Source organism: Macaca fascicularis, chromosome 20 (genome assembly GCF_037993035.2).
Source record: "Macaca fascicularis isolate 582-1 chromosome 20, T2T-MFA8v1.1".
In the NCBI taxonomy this organism is placed as follows: Eukaryota; Metazoa; Chordata; class Mammalia; order Primates; family Cercopithecidae; genus Macaca; species Macaca fascicularis.
Genome location: NC_088394.1, coordinates 9,638,576 through 9,658,632, shown reverse-complemented (window position 1 = coordinate 9,658,632; position 20,057 = coordinate 9,638,576). Strand labels below are relative to the sequence as shown.

General features: G+C 49.3%; 2 protein-coding genes across 2 annotated transcripts in view; one reads left to right on the top strand and one right to left on the bottom strand.

Annotated features, from left to right (window-relative positions):
- Positions 1–12,102, top strand: part of USP7 (ubiquitin specific peptidase 7) — a 73,599-nt gene extending 61,497 nt beyond the window's left edge. The window contains exons 16-31 of the mRNA XM_005591224.4: positions 789–923; positions 1,740–1,841; positions 2,035–2,140; positions 2,984–3,076; positions 3,161–3,228; positions 3,602–3,702; positions 4,434–4,587; positions 5,006–5,073; positions 5,549–5,657; positions 5,751–5,828; positions 7,090–7,190; positions 8,435–8,534; positions 9,021–9,140; positions 9,316–9,387; positions 9,537–9,627; positions 10,074–12,102. Coding sequence (XP_005591281.1) covers positions 789–923; positions 1,740–1,841; positions 2,035–2,140; positions 2,984–3,076; positions 3,161–3,228; positions 3,602–3,702; positions 4,434–4,587; positions 5,006–5,073; positions 5,549–5,657; positions 5,751–5,828; positions 7,090–7,190; positions 8,435–8,534; positions 9,021–9,140; positions 9,316–9,387; positions 9,537–9,627; positions 10,074–10,180 — 1,605 coding nt within the window. The 3' untranslated portion in view covers positions 10,181–12,102. The remainder of the gene's footprint in view (positions 1–788; positions 924–1,739; positions 1,842–2,034; positions 2,141–2,983; positions 3,077–3,160; positions 3,229–3,601; positions 3,703–4,433; positions 4,588–5,005; positions 5,074–5,548; positions 5,658–5,750; positions 5,829–7,089; positions 7,191–8,434; positions 8,535–9,020; positions 9,141–9,315; positions 9,388–9,536; positions 9,628–10,073) is intronic.
- Positions 12,103–18,853: 6,751 nt separating this feature from the next.
- Positions 18,854–19,816, bottom strand: LITAFD (LITAF domain containing). Its single transcript, XM_005591221.3, has 2 exons — positions 19,707–19,816; positions 18,854–18,962 (listed from the first exon to the last, which is right to left on the bottom strand). The coding sequence occupies exons 1-2, from the start codon at positions 19,814–19,816 to the stop codon at positions 18,854–18,856; spliced, it is 219 nt and encodes a 72-aa protein (XP_005591278.2).
- Between the last annotated feature and the right edge of the window lie 241 nt (positions 19,817–20,057).

The following is a 20,057-nucleotide window of genomic DNA, read 5'->3' as shown; positions in this document are numbered from 1 at the left end:
GGTCTCAGTCCCAGAGTAGTTCCTGATACACAAACCAGGACTGTTGTGCCCTGAGCTGCTCTGGGCAGCTGCCTGAGCATTTGTAACACCTGGCCCTGTTGGTGGCGGGCAGGGCTGGTTCAGGAGTAAAGACTTGGGTGTCAGAAGTCAGGTCACCAGGCAGAGTAGCGATCAAGTGCACTTCAGGGTATGTGTTGATTCAGAAAGTACTGTAGGGGTTGGAGAAGGGAGGAGGTCATCTCACAGTTGGCTATGTAGCTAGGTCCAATTTATAGGTGAGTTAAGTTATTGCAGTGAAACACAGCCTCCTTTTCTTTTTTCTTTTCTTTTTTTTTTTTGAGACGGAGTTTCACTCTTGTTGCCCAGGCTGGAATGCAGTGGCATGATCTCTGCTCACCTCAACCTCTGCCTCAGCCTCCCGAGTAGCTGGGATTACAGGCATGTGCCACTACACCCAGCTAATTTTGTATTTTTGGTAGAGACAGGGTTTCTCCATGTAGGTCAGGCTGGTCTTGGAACTCCTGACCTCAGGTGATCCACCTGCCTCACCCTCCCAGAGTGCTGGGATTACAGGCGTGAGCCACCGTGCCCAGCCCACAGCCTCCTATTTCTAAATAAATAGGTTTACATTTTGGTCATTTTATGCTGTTTTTCTTCATTGGTCTTCTGAAGAAGTTTCTTTGGAACAAAAAATGAGTTTTCAGCATTTTAATGTTTAAATGTGTTCAGTGTGGACTCATTTTTTGTCAGTTGTCAAGTCTTTTCTGTGTTTTCATAAAAATTTTCAGATAGTCGCAGAGGACCAGTTTTGTGGCCACCAAGGAAATGACATGTACGATGAAGAAAAAGTGAAATACACTGTGTTCAAAGTGTTGAAGAACTCCTCGCTTGCCGAGTTTGTTCAGAGCCTCTCTCAGACCATGGTGCGTGCCGGTCTTATGGATGTCCCCACCCTGGTTCCCAAGGTCCACCTTCCTTCCCTGTCACTAGAAAAGACTAACTGCCTTTGGGGGTGGGTGCTGGGTCCAGCTACTGTCTGACAGTGAGGGGTGTGACCCAGGAATGTTTCCTGCCTGAGAAAGTGCAAGAAAACCACTGACCCCCTGACTACAGCTCTGGGGTACCCACAGGATTTCGCAGACATGTTTCCACCGCTTTTCCTCGTTCTCCACTCCACTCCCTGCACCCCCATCCCCTCTTTATTTTTGTAAAATGGGCATTCGATCCTGAAGGATAAGTCACAGTTGTCCAAATCAACCGGGAAAGAATTAGAATTCTTTTTCTTACAATCGCAGTCTTTTTTCTTTCTTTTTTTTTTTTTTTCCGAGACAGAGTTTCACTCTTGTTACCCAGTGGCGCGATCTCGGCTCACTGCAACTCCGCCTTTTGGTTTCAAGCAATTATCCTGCCTCAGCCTCCCGAGTAGCTGGGATTACAGGCGCCCGCCACCACGCCTAGCTAATTTTTATATTTTTAGTGGAGATGGGATTTCACCATCTTGGCCAGGCTGGTCTTGAGCTCCCGACCTCGTGATCCACCCGTCTCAGCCTCCCAAAGTGCTGGGATTACAGGCGTGAACCACAGCACCTGGCCTACAATCACAATCTTAACATTAACATTTTGACTATATATGTATGTATATGTGTATATATGTATATGTATATACATGTGTGTGTGTAATACAGAGGACTAAAATATGAGTGTGTTTTTATCTTAATCTATTCTTAATATTTTTTCAGGGATTTCCACAAGATCAAATTCGATTGTGGCCCATGCAAGCAAGGAGTAATGGAACAAAACGGCCAGCAATGTTAGATAATGAAGCCGACGGCAATAAAACAGTAAATATTGTTAATAGCGTATCTGGTTTGGAACCATGCAGGAGGTGTTAGTCCTCTGCACTTAGTGCAGCTTGTTTCCCTTTTGGTCCACTTAACTAGAATTGGACGTTTTCTTCAGTACTTGACTGTAGTTTTTCGCTCTGTCACCTAAGCCATTAGACTCTTCTAAAATCAGCGTCTCTTTTGGAAATAGATGATTGAGCTCAGTGATAATGAAAACCCTTGGACAATATTCCTGGAAACAGTTGATCCCGAGCTGGCTGCTAGTGGAGCGACCTTACCCAAGTTTGATAAAGATCGTAAGTGCCCACGAGACGCCTGCCTGCACTTAGAGCAGTAGCGTTGGATTCCTGGATTGTTGTTCTAAACACACAGGGTTAAGCCTTCTTCCCTTGCAGAAAGATCTGTTGATCAATTCCACAAATGCTCACTTGACTTCCTGATGAAGTCAAATAAGACTGACTTGGCTGCAAGTTTCCTGTGAGGCCCGGAGACAGTAGCAGCCATGTGGGGCCGTCCTGTTCTGTCTTCAGTCTCAGCTGCTGTGCTGTGCTAATCGCGTTGGTCACATCCTAAAGAGCAGGGTTGCAAACGTCTGTCAGGGGCCAGATAGGCAATATCTCAGGCGTTTCAGGCCTTTCTGTCTGTACTAAGGCGGCCACAAAGAATATGTAAATGAACGGGCTGGCTGTCTTCCAGTACAACTTTATCGACAAAACAGGTGGATCGGAATTTGCTGACCCTTGCTATAAAATGACACTTTTATTGCTGTGAGTGGTCACTTCTGGCAAAGACACAAGACCATGCGCAATCTTCCCGTGGCAACGCTCTTCCAGCCAGTCAGTGCCAGGTCTCAGAACTAGGAATTCTAAGTTTGCTGCACTCAATACCGTCTTGACTGTCTAAATGTAGTGGGTTTCCATGGGTCTGATGTTCGGAAACTCTGCGGTCATAGCCTCAGCTTCGTGACTAAGCCACATCTGAAGTAACTTTTAGGTACCTTAAGCTGTCATTTCACTTGTCACTGAGCTATTCAGCTTACTGGTTTTTTTGTTTTTATTTTTGTTTTGTTTGTTTTTTTGTTTTTTAAGCATTGTACTGAGTGTTTGGATCTTAACAAAACTTGTTTATTAACCTTGTAGATGATGTAATGTTATTTTTGAAGATGTATGATCCCAAAACGCGGAGCTTGAATTACTGTGGGCATATCTACACACCAATATCCTGTAAAATACGTAAGTCCTTTGTGCACTTACCTTCGGAGTAGAGTTTGCTCAGTACATTACAGCTACACATTTACAGTATCTTCTTTCTCCTAGGTGACTTGCTCCCAGTTATGTGTGACAGAGCAGGATTTATTCAAGATACTAGCCTTATCCTCTATGAGGTTTGGATGGTTTATTTTTCCATAATTAGTATATTCTTAGTAGTTTGTGGAGGATTTTGTTTGTTCTTTTTACCCCGAATTTGTTACTCTGTTAGGTCTACCAACTCACTCAGGGCCTCAGATGATCTTGAGAATGACATATTTAGATTTGTGATTCGTTTTTTTTTTTAATTTATTTTTTATTTTTTATTTTTTTAGAATCAGTTTTACATATTTGTGGATTTATTTATTTAGCTTTTTCCGTTAACATTTTAACTTAAAACGTGAATAGAATTGGGTGTACAGAAAATACTTAAGTACATGGAAGACTATCTGGCCATATTAAACATTAGACAAACTTCGCAATGTAACAATTTTATATCTTTCACTGTAGGAAGTTAAACCGAATTTAACAGAGAGAATTCAGGACTATGACGTGTCTCTTGATAAAGCCCTTGATGAACTAATGGATGGTGACATCATAGTATTTCAGAAGTATGTACTTTGTGAAGGATTGTATCACTTTCTACTAATTTCAGGATTTTTTTAAGTTGTAGAACCAAGAAACATTTGTACCTAGATCCTGAGCCACGTTTTTGTTTTTGTTTTTTTAATGTAGCTCTGTTGACAGGCTTTCTCTGGGTTTTGAAATTAGGTGTGGTGAACATTTTCATTTCATAAAGCTCTTCTCAATTCCTGAAAATGTCTCAAGTGCACGTGGCGACTGTTAGCAGGGTGGGAACAATTGCTTCCTTCCCCTAAGATTGATGAAATCAAAACTCCTTAGAATGTACCTACTTGGGTAATTCATTTCAGTTTGTCTTCATGTAAACCAACCAGTCTTTGGTCTTAGACACTCAGTGTCTGAAAGCGGCTCGATGGCACATGAAAGCCCTGATTTGCTGACTCACGGTCAGTGACTGGGCTCCACCACCTGTCAGGTCTGTGGGCAAGACACTGCGTCCAAGTCTGCTCCTGTAGAGGAGGCGCAGGTGCTGTTACCTAAGGGGGTTTTGTTTTGTAGTGGGATGAGAATGTAAAGCCACCACGTTGTGCCTGGCTCAGTGCATCCCCTTGCATACTTGTCTCGCTTACAAAGGGGAACCTGAATTTATCTTGCAAGAGAGCCTGTTGGTGTCACTGTTGTGTAAAAGATGATGCCATTTTTACCAGCTACCCCCTGCCATGGTCTTTGATTCAGACTGCAAACTTTCTCCCCCCACCAGGGATGACCCTGAAAATGATAACAGTGAATTACCCACCGCAAAGGAATATTTCCGAGATCTCTACCACCGCGTTGATGTCATTTTCTGTGATAAAACAATCCCTAATGATCCTGGATTTGTGGTTACGTTATCAAATAGAATGAATTATTTTCAGGTATTTAATAAATGCTCCTTTCCTCTTCAGATCCCACTCCAGAAAGACAAATTTCTTTCTTAAAATGCTTGTCGAAGAAGCTATCTCATGGTTTTGGTTCAGGAGGGGCTATGCCTGAGGAAATCTCCCACTGAAGTGGATTCAGGCTGATACTGCCATGGGAGCTAGAATAATTGCCATCAGAAAAGAACCTGTAGACCTCACCATTAAAAGTGAAAACTTTTCAAAGTTATCTTCATCAGATATGCTATTCCCATGGTGATACATTAAGGAATAATATAGTTTATTCCTGTTTAATAAATTCCTACGGAATTTAAATTCAGGCTGCTCATAGCACGTTTTACGTAATTAATCATGAAGTTTATGACCAGGTTTCAATTTTTTCCCCAAAATATGAACCTTCCTTTCTGTGTCTCAGGTTGCAAAGACAGTTGCACAGAGGCTCAACACAGATCCAATGTTGCTCCAGTTTTTCAAGTCACAAGGGTAAGTCATATGCACGGACACTTGCTAGGTGTTGACTGCATGCTTTCCACAGTTCATTGAAACATCTTGGAACTAATAATTAGCTCGCCATTTCACCCGACATGCCATTTCTTGCTTAGTTTCAGAATTGTCACCACTCACATCTTGACCACATTACTCTGAGATGTTAAAATAATTGACAGCCTCATCCAAAGCCAGACTGACTTTAGATACATCCTCAGTGCATCTCTCATGTGTCCAGCTGGTCAGTCCTGCCAGGCTGCTGGGTCTTTTGTCACTATGGCAGAGAGCATTCAAGTGTGACAGCGAGTGGGACTTAGTTCTCGGGAAACAGGAGTATTAAGTTAAACCCCATGCTAGGTCCAAATTTCAAGTCCAGATGTAAGGCCAGTGGTTTGCTTTTATGCTCACTCACAGATATTTGTTTGTAGGCAAATAAACAAGTCATTTATTTATATGCTGTTTTCTTGTGTAGTTATAGGGATGGCCCAGGTAATCCTCTTAGACATAATTATGAAGGTACTTTAAGAGATCTTCTACAATTCTTCAAGCCTAGACAACCTAAGAAACTTTACTATCAGCAGGTATGAGTCCAAATTAATGTAACTATGGGTAATAAAGAGAAGGCTTGGGTTTTTGGTGACGGTATCTAACGTGAATCTTTCTTTTCTTAATAGCTTAAGATGAAAATCACAGACTTTGAGAACAGGCGAAGTTTTAAATGTATATGGTTAAACAGCCAATTTAGGGAAGAGGTGAGTTTTTTTAATACTATAAATTTTAATTTTTATTGGAATTTGCTTATTGTTTCTACCTGTCCCCAGACGTTGAAAACTAAGACACCAAAGAAAAGCACTCTAAACAACAGCACATGAAAGGGGCTGGGGGCGACCTGGGCCAGTCTTTCCTGCCTCCTGGCAAGACCTCCTGAGGCCTTTGGGTACATCACACGTTAAGCTAAGGAACCATTTGTTCGGAAGCCAGCCCTTCCCTTCCAGGTCCCACTGTGATGCTTATGCATTGCCACTTGGCTGAGGGGGAGGATCCTTCTCCAGCTATTCCTGCCACGGCCTGGTCTCAGGGAGTCCAGCAGGCCTGTGAATGGAGTGGGCCTTGACTCCACTGTGCGCTTACTCCCCAAGCTGCTAGTGTAGACAGCTCCAGTGTCACATGCTTACTCCAAACAGAAGACACACCCAGCCACATTTTAGGTGGTTCTTTTTTGAGACAGGGTCTCGCTCTGTCGCCCAGGCTGGAGTGCAGTGGCACCATCTCAGCCCACGACAGCCTAGACCTCCTGGGCTCAAGTGATCCTCCCACCTCAGCCCCCAAGTAGCTAGGATTACAGGTGTATGTCACCACGCCCAGCTCATTCATACGTGTGTGTGTGTATATATATATATATTTTTTTTTTTTTTTAGAGACAGGGTCTCACTGTATTGTACAGACTGGTCTTGAGCTCCTGGGCTTAATTAAGCATCCTTCTGCCTAGGCCTCCCAGAGTGTTGGCATTACAGGCATTAGGTGGTTCTTCAAAAAAGTCTGTGTACCTATTTGGATGCCAGATCTCTCACCCTTTCTAGCTCTACAAATATAGAGGGAAAATTCGAGACATAAATAGCCTCACCTTTGTAGAACTGAGCTCCCTGAAGGCCCACAGTCTGCCTCTGGTCTTGTATCTGGACCGGCATTCCTTTCTCATTGTGCTGAGAATTGGGAAGGCCCTGGGTGACCCTTCAGGATCATTTCCTGAGAAGGTGTTCTGTAAATGACAGGCTTTTTGCATCAAGGCCACTTTTGTTAACCTCCTGTCAGTATTTGGTTGGTTCTAGGTTAGGGCCAGTGTTCTCACTGCGAGTGAATTCACAGATGAGGGAGTTGGGGTGGGAATGAGAGCAAGAACATGGGGGCCAGCTGGGGACAGTTGAGAACAATGATGCAACTTCCTCCTCTCTTCCTTTGTGGTAGCAGACTTTGCTTTCTTGAAAGCACTTATTTTATCTTTTCATTACTTAGGAAATAACACTATATCCAGACAAGCATGGGTGTGTCCGGGACCTGTTAGAAGAATGTAAAAAGGCCGTGGAGCTTGGGGAGAAAGCATCAGGGAAACTTAGGCAAGTATTTCTTGAGCCCAAATGTGGACGGTTAGTTAGGGGTGGCAGTAACGCTGACCTCTGCAGCTGCGTCGGTGGAAATCACCCAGCCAGAATCCATGCGCATCATTCCCAGACTCAGTGGGGTGTGCCTCAGGTTGCAAAGACAGTTGCACAGAAACTCAACACAGACCCAGTGTTGCTCCAGTTTTTCAAGTCTCAAGGGTAACCATCAAGGCGGTGTGGTGCAGAGGGTTATGCATGTTTCACAATTAAGCCATGTTTGTCCTTCTTCGCCTTGCATCTTCTGATAACATTAGCTGTAGTCAAAAGGCGTGATTCCCATAGAAAAGCCAAACAGAGGAACCGTATGATTCCATTGGAATGATGAACTGAAACTGGAAAGGGTGACTGTTGATTTTGTATTTGACAGATTGAATCACTTCTGATCCATCTAGCCAGCATTTGGGCTGTAGAAAGAAGCCCCTGAATTGATTGTTTATTTCAGAGAGAGGGGAATGATTCTCGCTACATTGACCTGTAGTCTCTTGGAGGACAAATGGCCTTTGGGGGCATTTGGTTCCCAAATTTTCTTTAGTTTTAATAAAACAGTTATTAAACAGTGAGACACTAATCTGTTACCTAATAATAAGAGTAAGTGAGGAAAATGCCTCAATCAACTGAATGTGAATTCCTTGTGAGAAAGGTTTACACAAGTTTCGGAGGCCCAGTCTGTACATCTCTGCCCAAATGTGGCCACTTCCCCTGTGTCCAGCAAAGCCCTTTAATCTCGTGCTTCGAGGGGACCCCCTCTGCTTGCCTTGCCCCCAGTCTCTGTTTCTGATATTTCAGATCCTCTTAAAAAAAAAAAAAGACTGGGCGAGGTGGCTCACACTTGTAATCCCAGCACTTTGGGAGGCCGAGGTGAGCGGACCACGAGGTCAGGAGTTTGAGACCAGCCTGCCCAACATAGTGAAACCCTGTCTCTACTAAAAATACAAAAATCAGCTGGGTGTGGTGGCACACACCTATAGTCCTAGCTACTCGGGAGGCTGAGGTGGGAGAATCGCTTGAACCTAGGAGGCGGAGGTTGCAGTAAGCTGAGACCACGCTGTTGCATTCCAGGCTGGGCGACAGAGTAAGACTGTCTCAAAAAAAAAAAAAAGCATATCATGGTAACTTTATTTCTTTCTAGAAAACCATTTTATTTTTATGCGAGTATACATACTTCATTTTGCCCCACTTTTTTTTTCTTCTCTGTTCAGGCTGCTAGAAATTGTAAGCTACAAAATCATCGGTGTCCATCAAGAAGATGAACTATTAGAATGTTTATCTCCTGCAACAAGTCGGACGTTTCGAATAGAGGTATCTGTCCCCGACACCACTGGCACCAAAGAGTATTCATGAGCCCCATCTACTGCATGTTTAAGTATCACAACAAAGTGTGCAAGTAGCTTGGACTGTGTTTATATACCAGTAACTGAGGTATATGATTCCATGGGTGGACCTGCAGTGTTTTTGCAGAGAGATTAGTCCTCAGTTTGGGTTACTAACCCAATCCAGACAGAAACTGTGGATCACTTGGATTTAGAGCTGTTGACATTTCCACAGGGACTGGAATAATAACAGTATTTGATGTCTTAAAATTCAGTTTTTTGGGGGAGGAGGAAGAAACTTGGATATCTTCTGGCTTAGGCTTCCATGAGCGCCCATCATTCTGGCTGGATCCAGGTGTGGCATTTTTAGCAAAAACAGGCTCTACCCTCCAGGTATAGTGTGAGAATTGAGATATGGACACTTTGACCGCATCACTTGCACTTACAGAACTGTGTCTGTCGTCCATGTCCCCAGGAAATCCCTTTGGACCAGGTGGACATAGATAAAGAGAATGAGATGCTTGTCACAGTGGCGCATTTCCACAAAGAGGTCTTCGGAACGTTCGGAATCCCGTTTTTGCTGAGGATACACCAGGTATGATGTTGTGGTTGGCCAAGTGGCTCGCATCAAAACCTGGAGCCTTTGGGTGGCTGCTGTTGCTGAATCTGCGCTCCTGTTGGGGCTGGGCATCGGTTTTGGCGGCTGCCACGTGACGTGGCCCGGGGGTGCCGGCAGTGACCGTGTGAGCACGTGTCCTTTGCCATTCCAGGGCGAGCATTTTCGAGAAGTGATGAAGCGAATCCAGAGCCTGCTGGACATCCAGGAGAAGGAGTTTGAGAAGGTGTGCAGCTGGGGCCTCCTGGGGGCTTGACGGGCCACAGGCTCAAGCCTTGCCTAGCATAGCGGCCTAGGCTTTTTTTTTTTTGCCAGAGATGTGAGTTTTACTGATATACAGAAATAATGGAGGAGTTTTAATTTTTTTTCTTTTAGTTTAAATTTGCAATTGTAATGATGGGCCGACACCAGTATATAAATGAAGACGAGTATGAAGTAAATTTGAAAGACTTTGAGCCACAGCCCGGTAAGGGTTCTCCCCTCGGGGGCTGGTGTGGGTTTCAGGCTAAGAAGCAAGTGGTCTGGGGCTGGGAGGGGCAGCCCCAGGGGCAAGTGCCAGCTCTTCTCTCTCCACTGGGTGACCTGTGGAGCCAGGAGCAATATCATTCCATAACCTATGAGTTCTTAACAGATCCTTACATCCTTTGTCACCTGTGAGTTCTTCAAGGAGAGAAGCTTGGACGTGTGTTCAGGGTGATTGAAACTGAGGGTTGGTTGTGAGGACAGTGGCTCTGAGGTGCAGTCAGGGTGTGGGCCTCCTTAGCTCCAGGTGGGCGTGCAGTTCAGGTCCTGGCTTCCCCGCAAACTTACCCCTTGGGGAGCCACGGGGATGCATGCCTCACTGGCCACCACCCCGCTGAGGGGTTCCAGGGCTGCTCTGTGGCCTCACTTGCTTTTCTTCGTCCCCACCAGGTAATATGTCTCATCCTCGGCCTTGGCTAGGGCTCGACCACTTCAACAAAGCCCCAAAGAGGAGTCGCTACACTTACCTTGAAAAGGCCATTAAAATCCATAACTGATTTCCAAGCTGGTGTGTTCAAGGCGAGGACGGTGTGTGGGTGGCCCCTTAACAGCCTAGAACTTTGGTGCACGTGCCCTCTAGCCGAAGTCTTCAGCAAGAGGATTCGCTGCTGGTGTTAATTTTATTTTATTGAGGCTGTTCAGTTTGGCTTCTCTGTATCTATTGACTGCCCTTTTTGAGCAAAATGAAGGTGTTTTTATAAAGCTTGGATGCCAATGAGAGTTATTTTATGGTAACCACAGTGCAAGGCAACTGTCAGCGCAATGGGGGAGAAGAGGTTAGCGGATCATGGGTCCCTGGCTCAAGGTCTCTGGGCTGTCCCTAGTGGGCATGAGTGGCTCGGCTGCCTTCCTGGGGTCCCGTGCACCAGCCCTGCAGCTAGAAAGTCTTGTGTTTAGGCTCGTCCGACCTATTTCCTTCAGTTATACTTTCAATGACCTTTTGTGCATCTGTAAAGGCAAAACAGAGAAACTCACAACCTAATAAATAGCGCTCTTCCCTTCATTGTGTGCATTGTCGGCCCTTCCTCGGGTTCTCCTCCTCCAGCTGCCTGGGGGCTTTTTAATAAACTCGTCTCACCTCGTCAGCCACTACTGTCTGCAGCCCCTTTGCAAAGTGGATGCACTGAACACAGTCCGGACAGACAGCGTGGGGGTCTTTTTTATTAAATCAAGAACATTGTTAAATTCAATTAAGGTTTACTCTGCTGCCTCGGCAGACTTATGATCTCAACAGTTCATACGAGCAGGTGAAAGAATTACACATAGAATTTCGTTAAAGTGGAACAGACAACAACAAAGCCTTTTAGCAAGAGGGCATGCTCACTAGTGGTTAGTACGCTGTTGACTTTGTAAAAAAGTTAAAAAGGAAAAAAAAAGGAAAAATGAAATTGTATATTTAATGAATGAACATGTACAATTTGCCACTGGGAGGAGGTTCCTTTTTGTTGGGTGAGTCTGCAAGTGAATTTCACTGATGTTGATATTCATTGTGTGTAGTTTTATTTCAGTCGCAGCCCCGTTTCCTTTTCTTTTGGAGCTAATGCCAGCTGCGTGTCTAGTTTTGAGTGCAGTAAAATAGAATCAGCAAATCACTCTTATTTTTCATCCTTTTCCGGTATTTTTTGGGTTGTTTCTGTGGGAGCAGTGTACACCAACTCTTCCTGTATATTGCCTTTTTGCTGGAAAATGTTGTATGTTGAATAAAATTTTCTATAAAAATTATAATTCAGTGAGTGACGTGGAAGTGGAGGAAGATTTCTACTCTCCCTGGAAACAGGCCTGAGAAACCTTGGCATTTGTAACAAGGTTTCACTGAAATGTACGTTTCCTTCTAATTCGGTTTTGTGGGGGCAGGGTCTCTTGTTTTCATTTCTTTCTTCCTTTTTTTTTTTTTTTTTTTTTTGCCTCTAACTAGTCACATTTGCTCTTAAGAAATAAAAGGTTTTCCAGGAGGGAGCTGTGTACAAATGAGGTGACTGGAGATGTGACCTGACGTGTCACGAGGCCCCTTGGGGCGGCAGGCGCTGTCGTGGACGTGGTCCTCGCACTGTCCCATCGGCCTTGCCTTCCAGCTCTGTGGCACGGTTTCCTGGTCTCTGGGCCAGTGTGTACCTTGGAGTGACTTCCTTTCTCAACTTCCACTGCAGTGTGTGTGCCTTCTGCTCTGAGAGCTGCCTTGTGACCTGTGTGATAGAAAGCAGGGAGTGAGGGCCCCCGGGGACCTGGCCCTTCCCTCCCTCCTTCCTTCCCTAGAAAGAGGAGTTAGAGCAGGGGTGCGAGAGCCGTTCGCTGTGAGTTTGTCTTTGAACGAACATTAAGGTGTCTTGTTTTTGTTCTGGGCTCGGGGTTGGGTGTAGTCTTAGGTAACTCAAAGTTCCTACTCTCCCTTGAGATATTAAATGACTCTTTTTCCAAAAAACGTGTTGTAATGTTTCCGTCGTGTGCCGTGTTCCCTTTTCCACGCACTCCCTGTTAACAGTGTCAGGAGTTTGAGTTTGTTAAGCTGGTTTTGGGGAGACAAGTTGAAATTTTAAAGAAAGAAAAATGAACTCCCCTTCCCCGGCCTCACTATAACCCTGGGACTATTGTGTCTTCTCCCTCTATGGGGTGTGGATGCCATCTGTTGACAGCGTTCTGAGTCCTCACAGCGGAGGGCCTGAAAAACCACTGTGTGAAAGCAGGGGCCTGTGGTCACAGTGGCCCTTTCCGCGCCCTCGCACACAGGAGCAGCGAGCTGAAGCAGTCTCGTTTCAAAATGAGAAGAGCAGCCAGGCCCAGTGGCTCACGCTGTGGGCAAAGCCCAAGGGTGACACAATGGCGCCCTGCAGAGTCCCCTGCAACATGGGTGCCGTGATAGTGGCGAGAAGCCACGTGTAGACACCATCGCTTCCTGATGGAGGCCCTAACCCAGCTTCTCTTTCACAAGACAGCAAGGACATTTGGCTTCATACATGACGTTGTTCATTTGTTGGGAGGCAAATGTTTATGGTGCCAGGGATGGAGATTGTGAGTAGTTTTAAAGTCTCAACTCTGAAACCACCTTCACAGAGCAAATGCGATAAAACCTATAGCACCTGGGCCGGATGCGGTGGCTCACACCTGTGATCCCAGCACTTCGGGAGGCTGAGGCGAGTGGATCACTTGAGGTCAGGATCAAGTGGATCACTGGCCAGTGTGGTGAAAGCGTTTCTACTAAAAACACAAAAATTAGCCGGTCATGGTGGCACATATCTGCAGTCCCAGCTACTCGGGAGGCTGAGGCCAGAGAATCACCTGAACCCAGGAGGCGGAAATTGCAGTGAGCCGAGATCACACCACTGCATTCCAGCCTGGGCGACAGAGTGAGGGAGACTCCATCTGAAAGCCGTAGCACCTGAAGGTTCCTTGAATTACTAAGGCGATATGTGTAAGTAAGACATCTCTCTTGTCGTTTGGGCTTATGTTAGGGTCAGGGTTGGTAAACTTTCTGTAAAAGGTCAGAGTAGGTTTGTGTGATGGTCTCTGTTGGGACCCTCAGCTTTGCCAACGTGCCATGAACGCAGCCACAGACAACACTTGAGTGGTGAGGCTCTCCCCACAGGGCTTCGTTTTTTAAAAACCCGCTTTGTAGGTGCACCAGCCCTGGATTACAGGGAAATGATCCTGCCTTCATGGCTTGATATAAGGGCCTCTTGGGCCAAGAGAGCTTCAGATTAGATAGCTGAGTCACTGCCTCCTAGTGGTATGTAGATAGGTCCCCTGGGGGAGTAGAGGAGTCAAGTTGACAACCAGACCTTGCCAACCCCATTGGACTACATCCCTAAGGCTTTTGTGTGAGTAGTGGGCAGTGTTTCCGGCCAGCCTTGCTACCACCCTATTCTCACCCAGTTGTTCATCAGAACTTTGTCTTAGTGGAGCTGCTGGTCACCTGTGGCTATACAGCACTTGGAATGTGGCTTAAGTGGCAGAGGGGTTGAATTTTAATGGTATTCTAATTTGCACATGTGGCTGATGTCTTCCAGGCTGGATAGGCAGTTCTGACAAAACATCCCCCACCTTGGGAGTTACAGGGACTATAACTCGAGGGCTTTTGAGTGCTACCTGAAGCACAGGCATTGGAGTGGTCGTTCTTTATGGCCTACTCCCTCAAGGAATCCTTTGGGACATTGGTTTTCTGGGTGAGAACAGTTAAGGACAGAGTCCCCTATCCCTGCATTTTGCTGTTGGGGGAGATGGGTACCTGTGCATCTTCTGCTGACTTGCTTTCCACAGCCTTTAACTGAGTGAGGCTTGGGAGCTGGAGACCATGAATGATCTGTGAGCAAAACTGTGCAGGTTCCAAAGGGAGGGCCCCCCCCCACATCAGCTCCAAGGGGTCACTGACCCCCTACAGGCTGCCAGCTGTCAATGGCTGGATCTGGGGGTGGGCCTGGGGGTTCACAGCATGGTGCCTGCACAGCGCGTGGGCAGCTTGGGAGAGGGAAAAAGTTACGGATTCAGACCACCCATGAAGTCCAATTTGTGTAGTAAGACTGGCACCGCCTGTCCTTCCCCACCAGTAGTCAGTGCCACTTAGCCCTTTGAAACTCATTGCTGCAGAGCTGGTTTTGCAGTGTGGAGGCAGAGAAGGGTGGTTAAGGCCAGCCCCTCCCTGGTGGTGAGAGTTAGTCCAGAAGCTGCTCAAGGTTCCCAGCATGGCCTTGATGGCCCCTCCATGCTCTTTACCCCATAGGACATGGCTCAAGGCCAGGTCCACCAGGCACATCTTTCTGCCCTGGCTGAGCTGAGAACTGCAGTAGGGAAGTGGTATGGGTGGCCTTGTGAGGAAGGCCACCAGCCGCCAGCGAGCTCTGCCCACGAGCTGGCATCAGTGCCACACCTGCCCATTGGGCTCCTGTGAGAAGGTGGGGTGGGGGCTGTTCTGATTCTTGCCTCCGGTTAATTAGGAGGGACAGTAGCAAGAAACCCCTTTGTGATAACCATTGTGCACGGTGAGCCAGCCCTGAGGTCAGCAGTGAGGCGTCTGGTGGCCCGAAGTAGGACAGAACCTTGAGCTGTGGGGCCTTGGGCCTTGGGCCTTGCCCAGTGTGGAGCAGGCATTCAGACCCCCACTGGCCGCCCGCCTCACCTCCCTGTTTTCCAGGTAGCCCTGGCTCAGCCCTCTGTGCATAAGTTGGGGGCTGTCCCCAGTTTCAAATGAGAGTTCAGCAACTTGCCAAGCTCGTCTGCCAGTGGTGGGCTGCCCTCTGACAAGCCCCAAAGCTGGGGAAGAGGCCTGCCCTGGGCATGGAGGACCACATCAACGGTCAGGGAAAGGGATGCAGGAGAAGGAAGCCCCAGCCCTGCCCTAGCCTGGCCCTGCAACAAGGTCTTGGCATAGGAGAACCAAGGCTTCCCTAGGACAAGGCCTCAGACACAGGAACACTGAGAGACTTAGAACGGCGGCTCAGGTCCTGTTTAAGGCAGTGACTGCAGACATCCCGAGGCTTGAGTCTGGGGGTATTCCAGGGGGCTGGGCCAAGGGGCAGATGAAGTCCAGCCCCACTTGGCAGCCTCTCAAGACCCCAGTTCCTCTGCACCTACACCTTCAGACAACAGAACCCGAGAAACCTTGACTTCTTTTTTTTTTTAATGTGTATTTTTGTCTTGTTTTTTTTGAGATAGGGTCTCACCCCATCGCCAAGGCTGGAGTGCAATTGTGCAGTCGTGGCTCATTGCAACTTTGACCTCTTGGGCTCAAGCGATCTTCCTGCCTTGGCCTCCCAAGTGTCTGGGACCACAGGTGTTACCACCATGCCTGGCTAATTTTTTAATTTTTTGTAGAGACAAGGTCTCCCTAGGTTGCCCAGGCTGGTCTCAAACTCCTGGGCTCAAGTGATCTCGCCTTGACCTCCCAAAATGCTGAGATGACAGGGGTGAGCCACCTCGCCAAGCTGAAAATCCTGGATTTTCGACGCAAATTCTCCTATTTCTAAGAGTTGGCAAGTGACGTTTTCCTAACGGGACAGTCTGCATCCAGAGCGCCTGGGGACTGATCCGCAGAGTCACAGCAGAAGCTTTCAGCCATGCCAAGGACCTGGCCACCTCTGAAGGCACAATGGTGACTGACTCAGGCCAATGAAAGCTCTCCTGTGACTGAGGAGGACCTGGCACCCCCAGCCAGTCCATACTGAGTGAGCAGAGCCTGGCCATGGTCGGACACTGTCCCTGGACTGCAGGTGCTTATGTCTCTGGAGCCATCTGGGAACCCGAGTCAAAGCCAGCAGGCTGCGTGGAATCAGAACGAGGGGCTCCAGCTGAACTCTGCAGATGGCGGAGGGTTCAGGCTGCAGGTGGGCCTTGCCAGCAAGACCAAGCAGCCCCCGACTGTCGCCTGCCACAGCCTGGCTGTTCTGCAGAGCCAGCGAGTCTCTCTGCATGGTGGAGGCCCGGTGGCTGGGCCCTCGTCCTAGGTGAGACCCTCGCGCCTCACCTTGAGATACAGCCTGGATGGATGACCACTCACCTTGTCCACCAGGGGCTTTTCTGTCTCCCTGTGTTGACGTGGTGCCCCTGTGTCCTCATTTATTACAAATGAGAGGTTACTTCCTTTGTCTTCAGGGACGTACTGGGGTTCCCAGGTACTAGCTGCCTCGTTTGTGTCAAAAACTTCACCATCCAACCCTAAAAATCTTGCTGAGTCTCTGAAGTGGAAATGGAGGCTCTGGGATCTGCAGCTAGTGTGGACTGGGAAGTTGTTCTCCCGATGTAGCCAGGCCTTTGGGTGGTGGCAGAGGCATAGGCATTGGGGAATTTTACTCCAGGGAAACCTGTCCCAGAACTTGCCCTTCCCCGGGGCTGGTGTGACCTGAGGACCTGTCAGCTCCATCACGCCAGGCTTTGACCAAGATGGCTGTTGCCTGCCCTATGGCTTCCAGGAACCTCTGCCTGCTGAAGACCATATGATGGAAGACAGGTAATGCTCCCTTCTGTCCCTCCAGGCCTTTGGCCACAGACACGCACACACGCATACCCTTCCAGACCCTCAGGCACACAGACACACCCCTCCTCCAGGCCTTCAGGCACACACTCGCCTACGCACATGTGCTCACCCACCCTTTCTTCCAGGCCGTCAGCCACACACACACATGCACCCCTCGCCTCTGTGCCTTCCTCCCTGATGCTGGACCCTGAGTTGGACAGACCTACATCTCCAGCGCTGATCTAGTTACTCACCTCAGCGTCAGCTTCCGCATCTGTAGGGTGGGGCAATAATGGGTCGATACCCCATCAGTGTGAGCCTTACAGCTCCCCCAGCTGCAGTTCAGTGAAGACAGCTTCACATGCCCCCAGCTCCCGATTATTCCTCTTCCCCCTAATTCTTCCCTTACTTTTCTCCCCTGTGAAATTCATCTTATTTGAAAACATGACGAGTAGAACAGTATTTTTACTTTACAAAATTTATTAACTTTTTGAGACCCTGTCACCCAGGCTGTGGTACAGTGGCATGGTTAGGGCTCACTGCAGCCTCGACCTTCCAGGCTCAAGCAGTCCTCCCACCTCAGCCCCCCAGGTAGCTGGGACTACAGGCACGCATCACCATGCCCTGCTAATTCCCCCCAGCCCCGCATTTCAGTGGAAACGAGGTCTTGCTGTGTTGCCCGGGCTGGCCTAGAAGTCCTGGGCTCAAGCAGTCCTTCCACCTTGGCCTCCCAAAGTGCTGGGATTACAGGCATGGGCCACCGCGCCCAGCCTGTTCTGCAAAATTTAAGTCCTTTAGTGGTGATACTGGATTTCCCTCTACCCCATCGTCCCCCTCCTGACGTCGTTTGCAGGCAGACCCTGAAAGGGGTCCTATTCGTCAGCTTATTTGGGGCCTGTTAACGTCCACCTTCCTCCACAGCAGCTCTGCCATGCTGTAAGGCTGCAGCTGTAAGGGAGTCTTAAGGGTTAAACCTCTTGGTGGGAGACCAGACTGATCTGGGCAGACCTGCCCCATCCTAGCTTCTATAACCCGCCTGTCCCCACCAGGCCCTTGGGTACAGAGGTGAGCCAAGACCTCACAAACCGCCTGGGGAAAGTGATACACCAGAGAGCGGGTGACCAGACTGACAGGGCAGGGGCTGATTGGAGGGCTGGGCGCTGCTGGGAGCAGCCAGGGGAGGTCGGGTGGCTGGTGAGGGAGCAGTACTCTGTCCTATCTGGCTGGGGTGGGCAGGGGAGCTGGAGCCAGCTCACAGATGGCCTCAAGGGGCCCCAGGGGAAGCATGTGGACTTGGACTGAGAGAGGCACATTGTTGGCAGGTGTCTGACATAGTCCAAGCCGGAGTTCCGGATCCTCACCCACAAGAATCACCGGCTCAGTGCTGGCCACCGGCTGCTGGAGAAGAGCAGGAGCGGGCGAGACTCTCGACAGGGAGACCTGGGGCTGCTGCCTCCTTCAAGGAGAGGATAAAGGGGAGGGAAGAAATCACTGCAGGGCAAGAAGGATGGGACTGAAGGGCTGCCCTGGAGGGGCACCGCCACCCACTCGTCCCAGCCACCAGGTTCAGGAGAAGAGGGAGGAGGGAGTTAGTGTGAGACCTGTTCGCTCTGCAGGGCCCCAAGCATCTTAGGGAGAAGGTTGTGGGTGGGATGCAGGAGCCAAGGCTAGACCCTGAGGAGCACTGGCCGAGTGACAAACCCACCAGGAGGGGCTGGAGAGCCGCTGCAGCCCAGGAGATGGGGTCTTTGAGGGAAGGGAGGCAGAGTGCCAAGGGCTACAGAGAACCCAGTTAGGAGCAAAGGAGCGAGTGCCCATTGGATGTTGCACTTAGCAACGGAGCCGCTGGTCAACCAGGCAGGGGCAGGGCCCAGAGTGAGCCCGGATGTGGGTTGATGTGGGTTGAGGTGCACGTAGTGGATGAGATGTGGTATCAGGGAGAACAGGTCTCCCCTCCTGGCTGGACTTACAGGGAGATAGTTTTCCCTAAGAGGTAGAGGCTTGAGCTGATGGGAGGGAGCCCAGAAAGAAAGATGGGGCTGAGCTAGGGACTGTGGCTCTAAGGAGTCAAAAGAGAATGGAGGTGGACAGGACGGTGCGGCCCCCACACACTCAACACAGGCTCCCGGAGCAGAGGCGGCTGCCCAATCTCCTGGGCTGACAGAAGAGTAGGAGGCAAGGCCATAGGGGTGTGCCCAGGTGGCACCCCTGGCATTTATTTCTTAGGAGCTCACAGGTGGCGGTAGTAGAAGAGCTCGCGCTGGCACACGGGACACGAGTGCTTCACGTCCATTAGGCTCCTTATGCAGAACGGGAGGAAGCAGCAGCCTAGGACGCACCTGCAGTCCCAGAGTGGAGGCTGGGCGTGAGTGGAGCCACCTCTCAGGCTGCACACTGGACGCACCTGGGGCCCAGGCAGAGTCTGGGAGGGGCCTCGGCGTGTGTGTGTGTGTATTTGTGTGTGTGTGAGACAGTCTCACTCTAGCCCAGACTGAAGTGCAGTGGCGCGATCTTGGCTCACTGTAACCTCCGCCTCCCGGGTTCAAGCGATTTGCCTGCCTCACCCTCCTGAGTAGCTGGGACTACAGGCACGCGCCACCATGCCCGGCTAATTTTTATATTTTTAATAGAGAGACAGCGTTTCAGCACATTGGTCAGGCTGGTCTATAACTCCTGACCTCAAGTGACCCCGCCCACCTTGGCCTCCCAAAGTGCTGGGATTACAGGCGTAAGCCACCACGCCTGGCCCCTCTCTGTGTTTTAACTCAGCTGAGAGGTAAGAGCCATCCTGAACCCACGTGTTCTTGGCTGCTGGTGACAGCAGCAGCTGTCTTGGGTGCCCTGGGCTGGCTGCTTTGCCAGCATCACTCACCCCTCCGCTCCCGGGACGCTGTTCTCATGGGAGGTCCCTGGGTCACAGGGCTGCTGCCTTCTCTCAAGGAGATAATGGCCCACCCAACTGGCCTCCCCGAGGCTTGGTCCTGCTGTTTTCCCCGAAGGCTCCCCCTCCCCTGCAGGGACCCGCCCGGACCCACCCATGCCAATGCTCAGCCCTCTGCAGCGGCCGAGGGGTGGCCACTCACCCGAACAAGAAGAGGGTGATACACAGCAGCCAGGTGAGGGCGCCCGGGACAAAGGAGGTCACCGTGATGATGCGGTTTCCACAGTAGGGACACACGACCTGCACTGGCATGGACGTCCCCACCACAGGCATGCCGGCATACAGCTCTGGCAGTGGGGAGCAGTAAGCAGGTGGGACCCGCCCAGGTCAGGCCCCTGTGGCTTCTCACCTCCCACGGGCTGTCGGTGCTCACCTGAGATGGGGAGAAGCTAGGATCTGGACCCTGATATGTGGGGGTGTGGTGTGGCTCCCCCACCCCGGTCTGGAGGAAACTAAGGAAACAAGTGTTTATAGCTGGAAGTGGGGTCTCCAG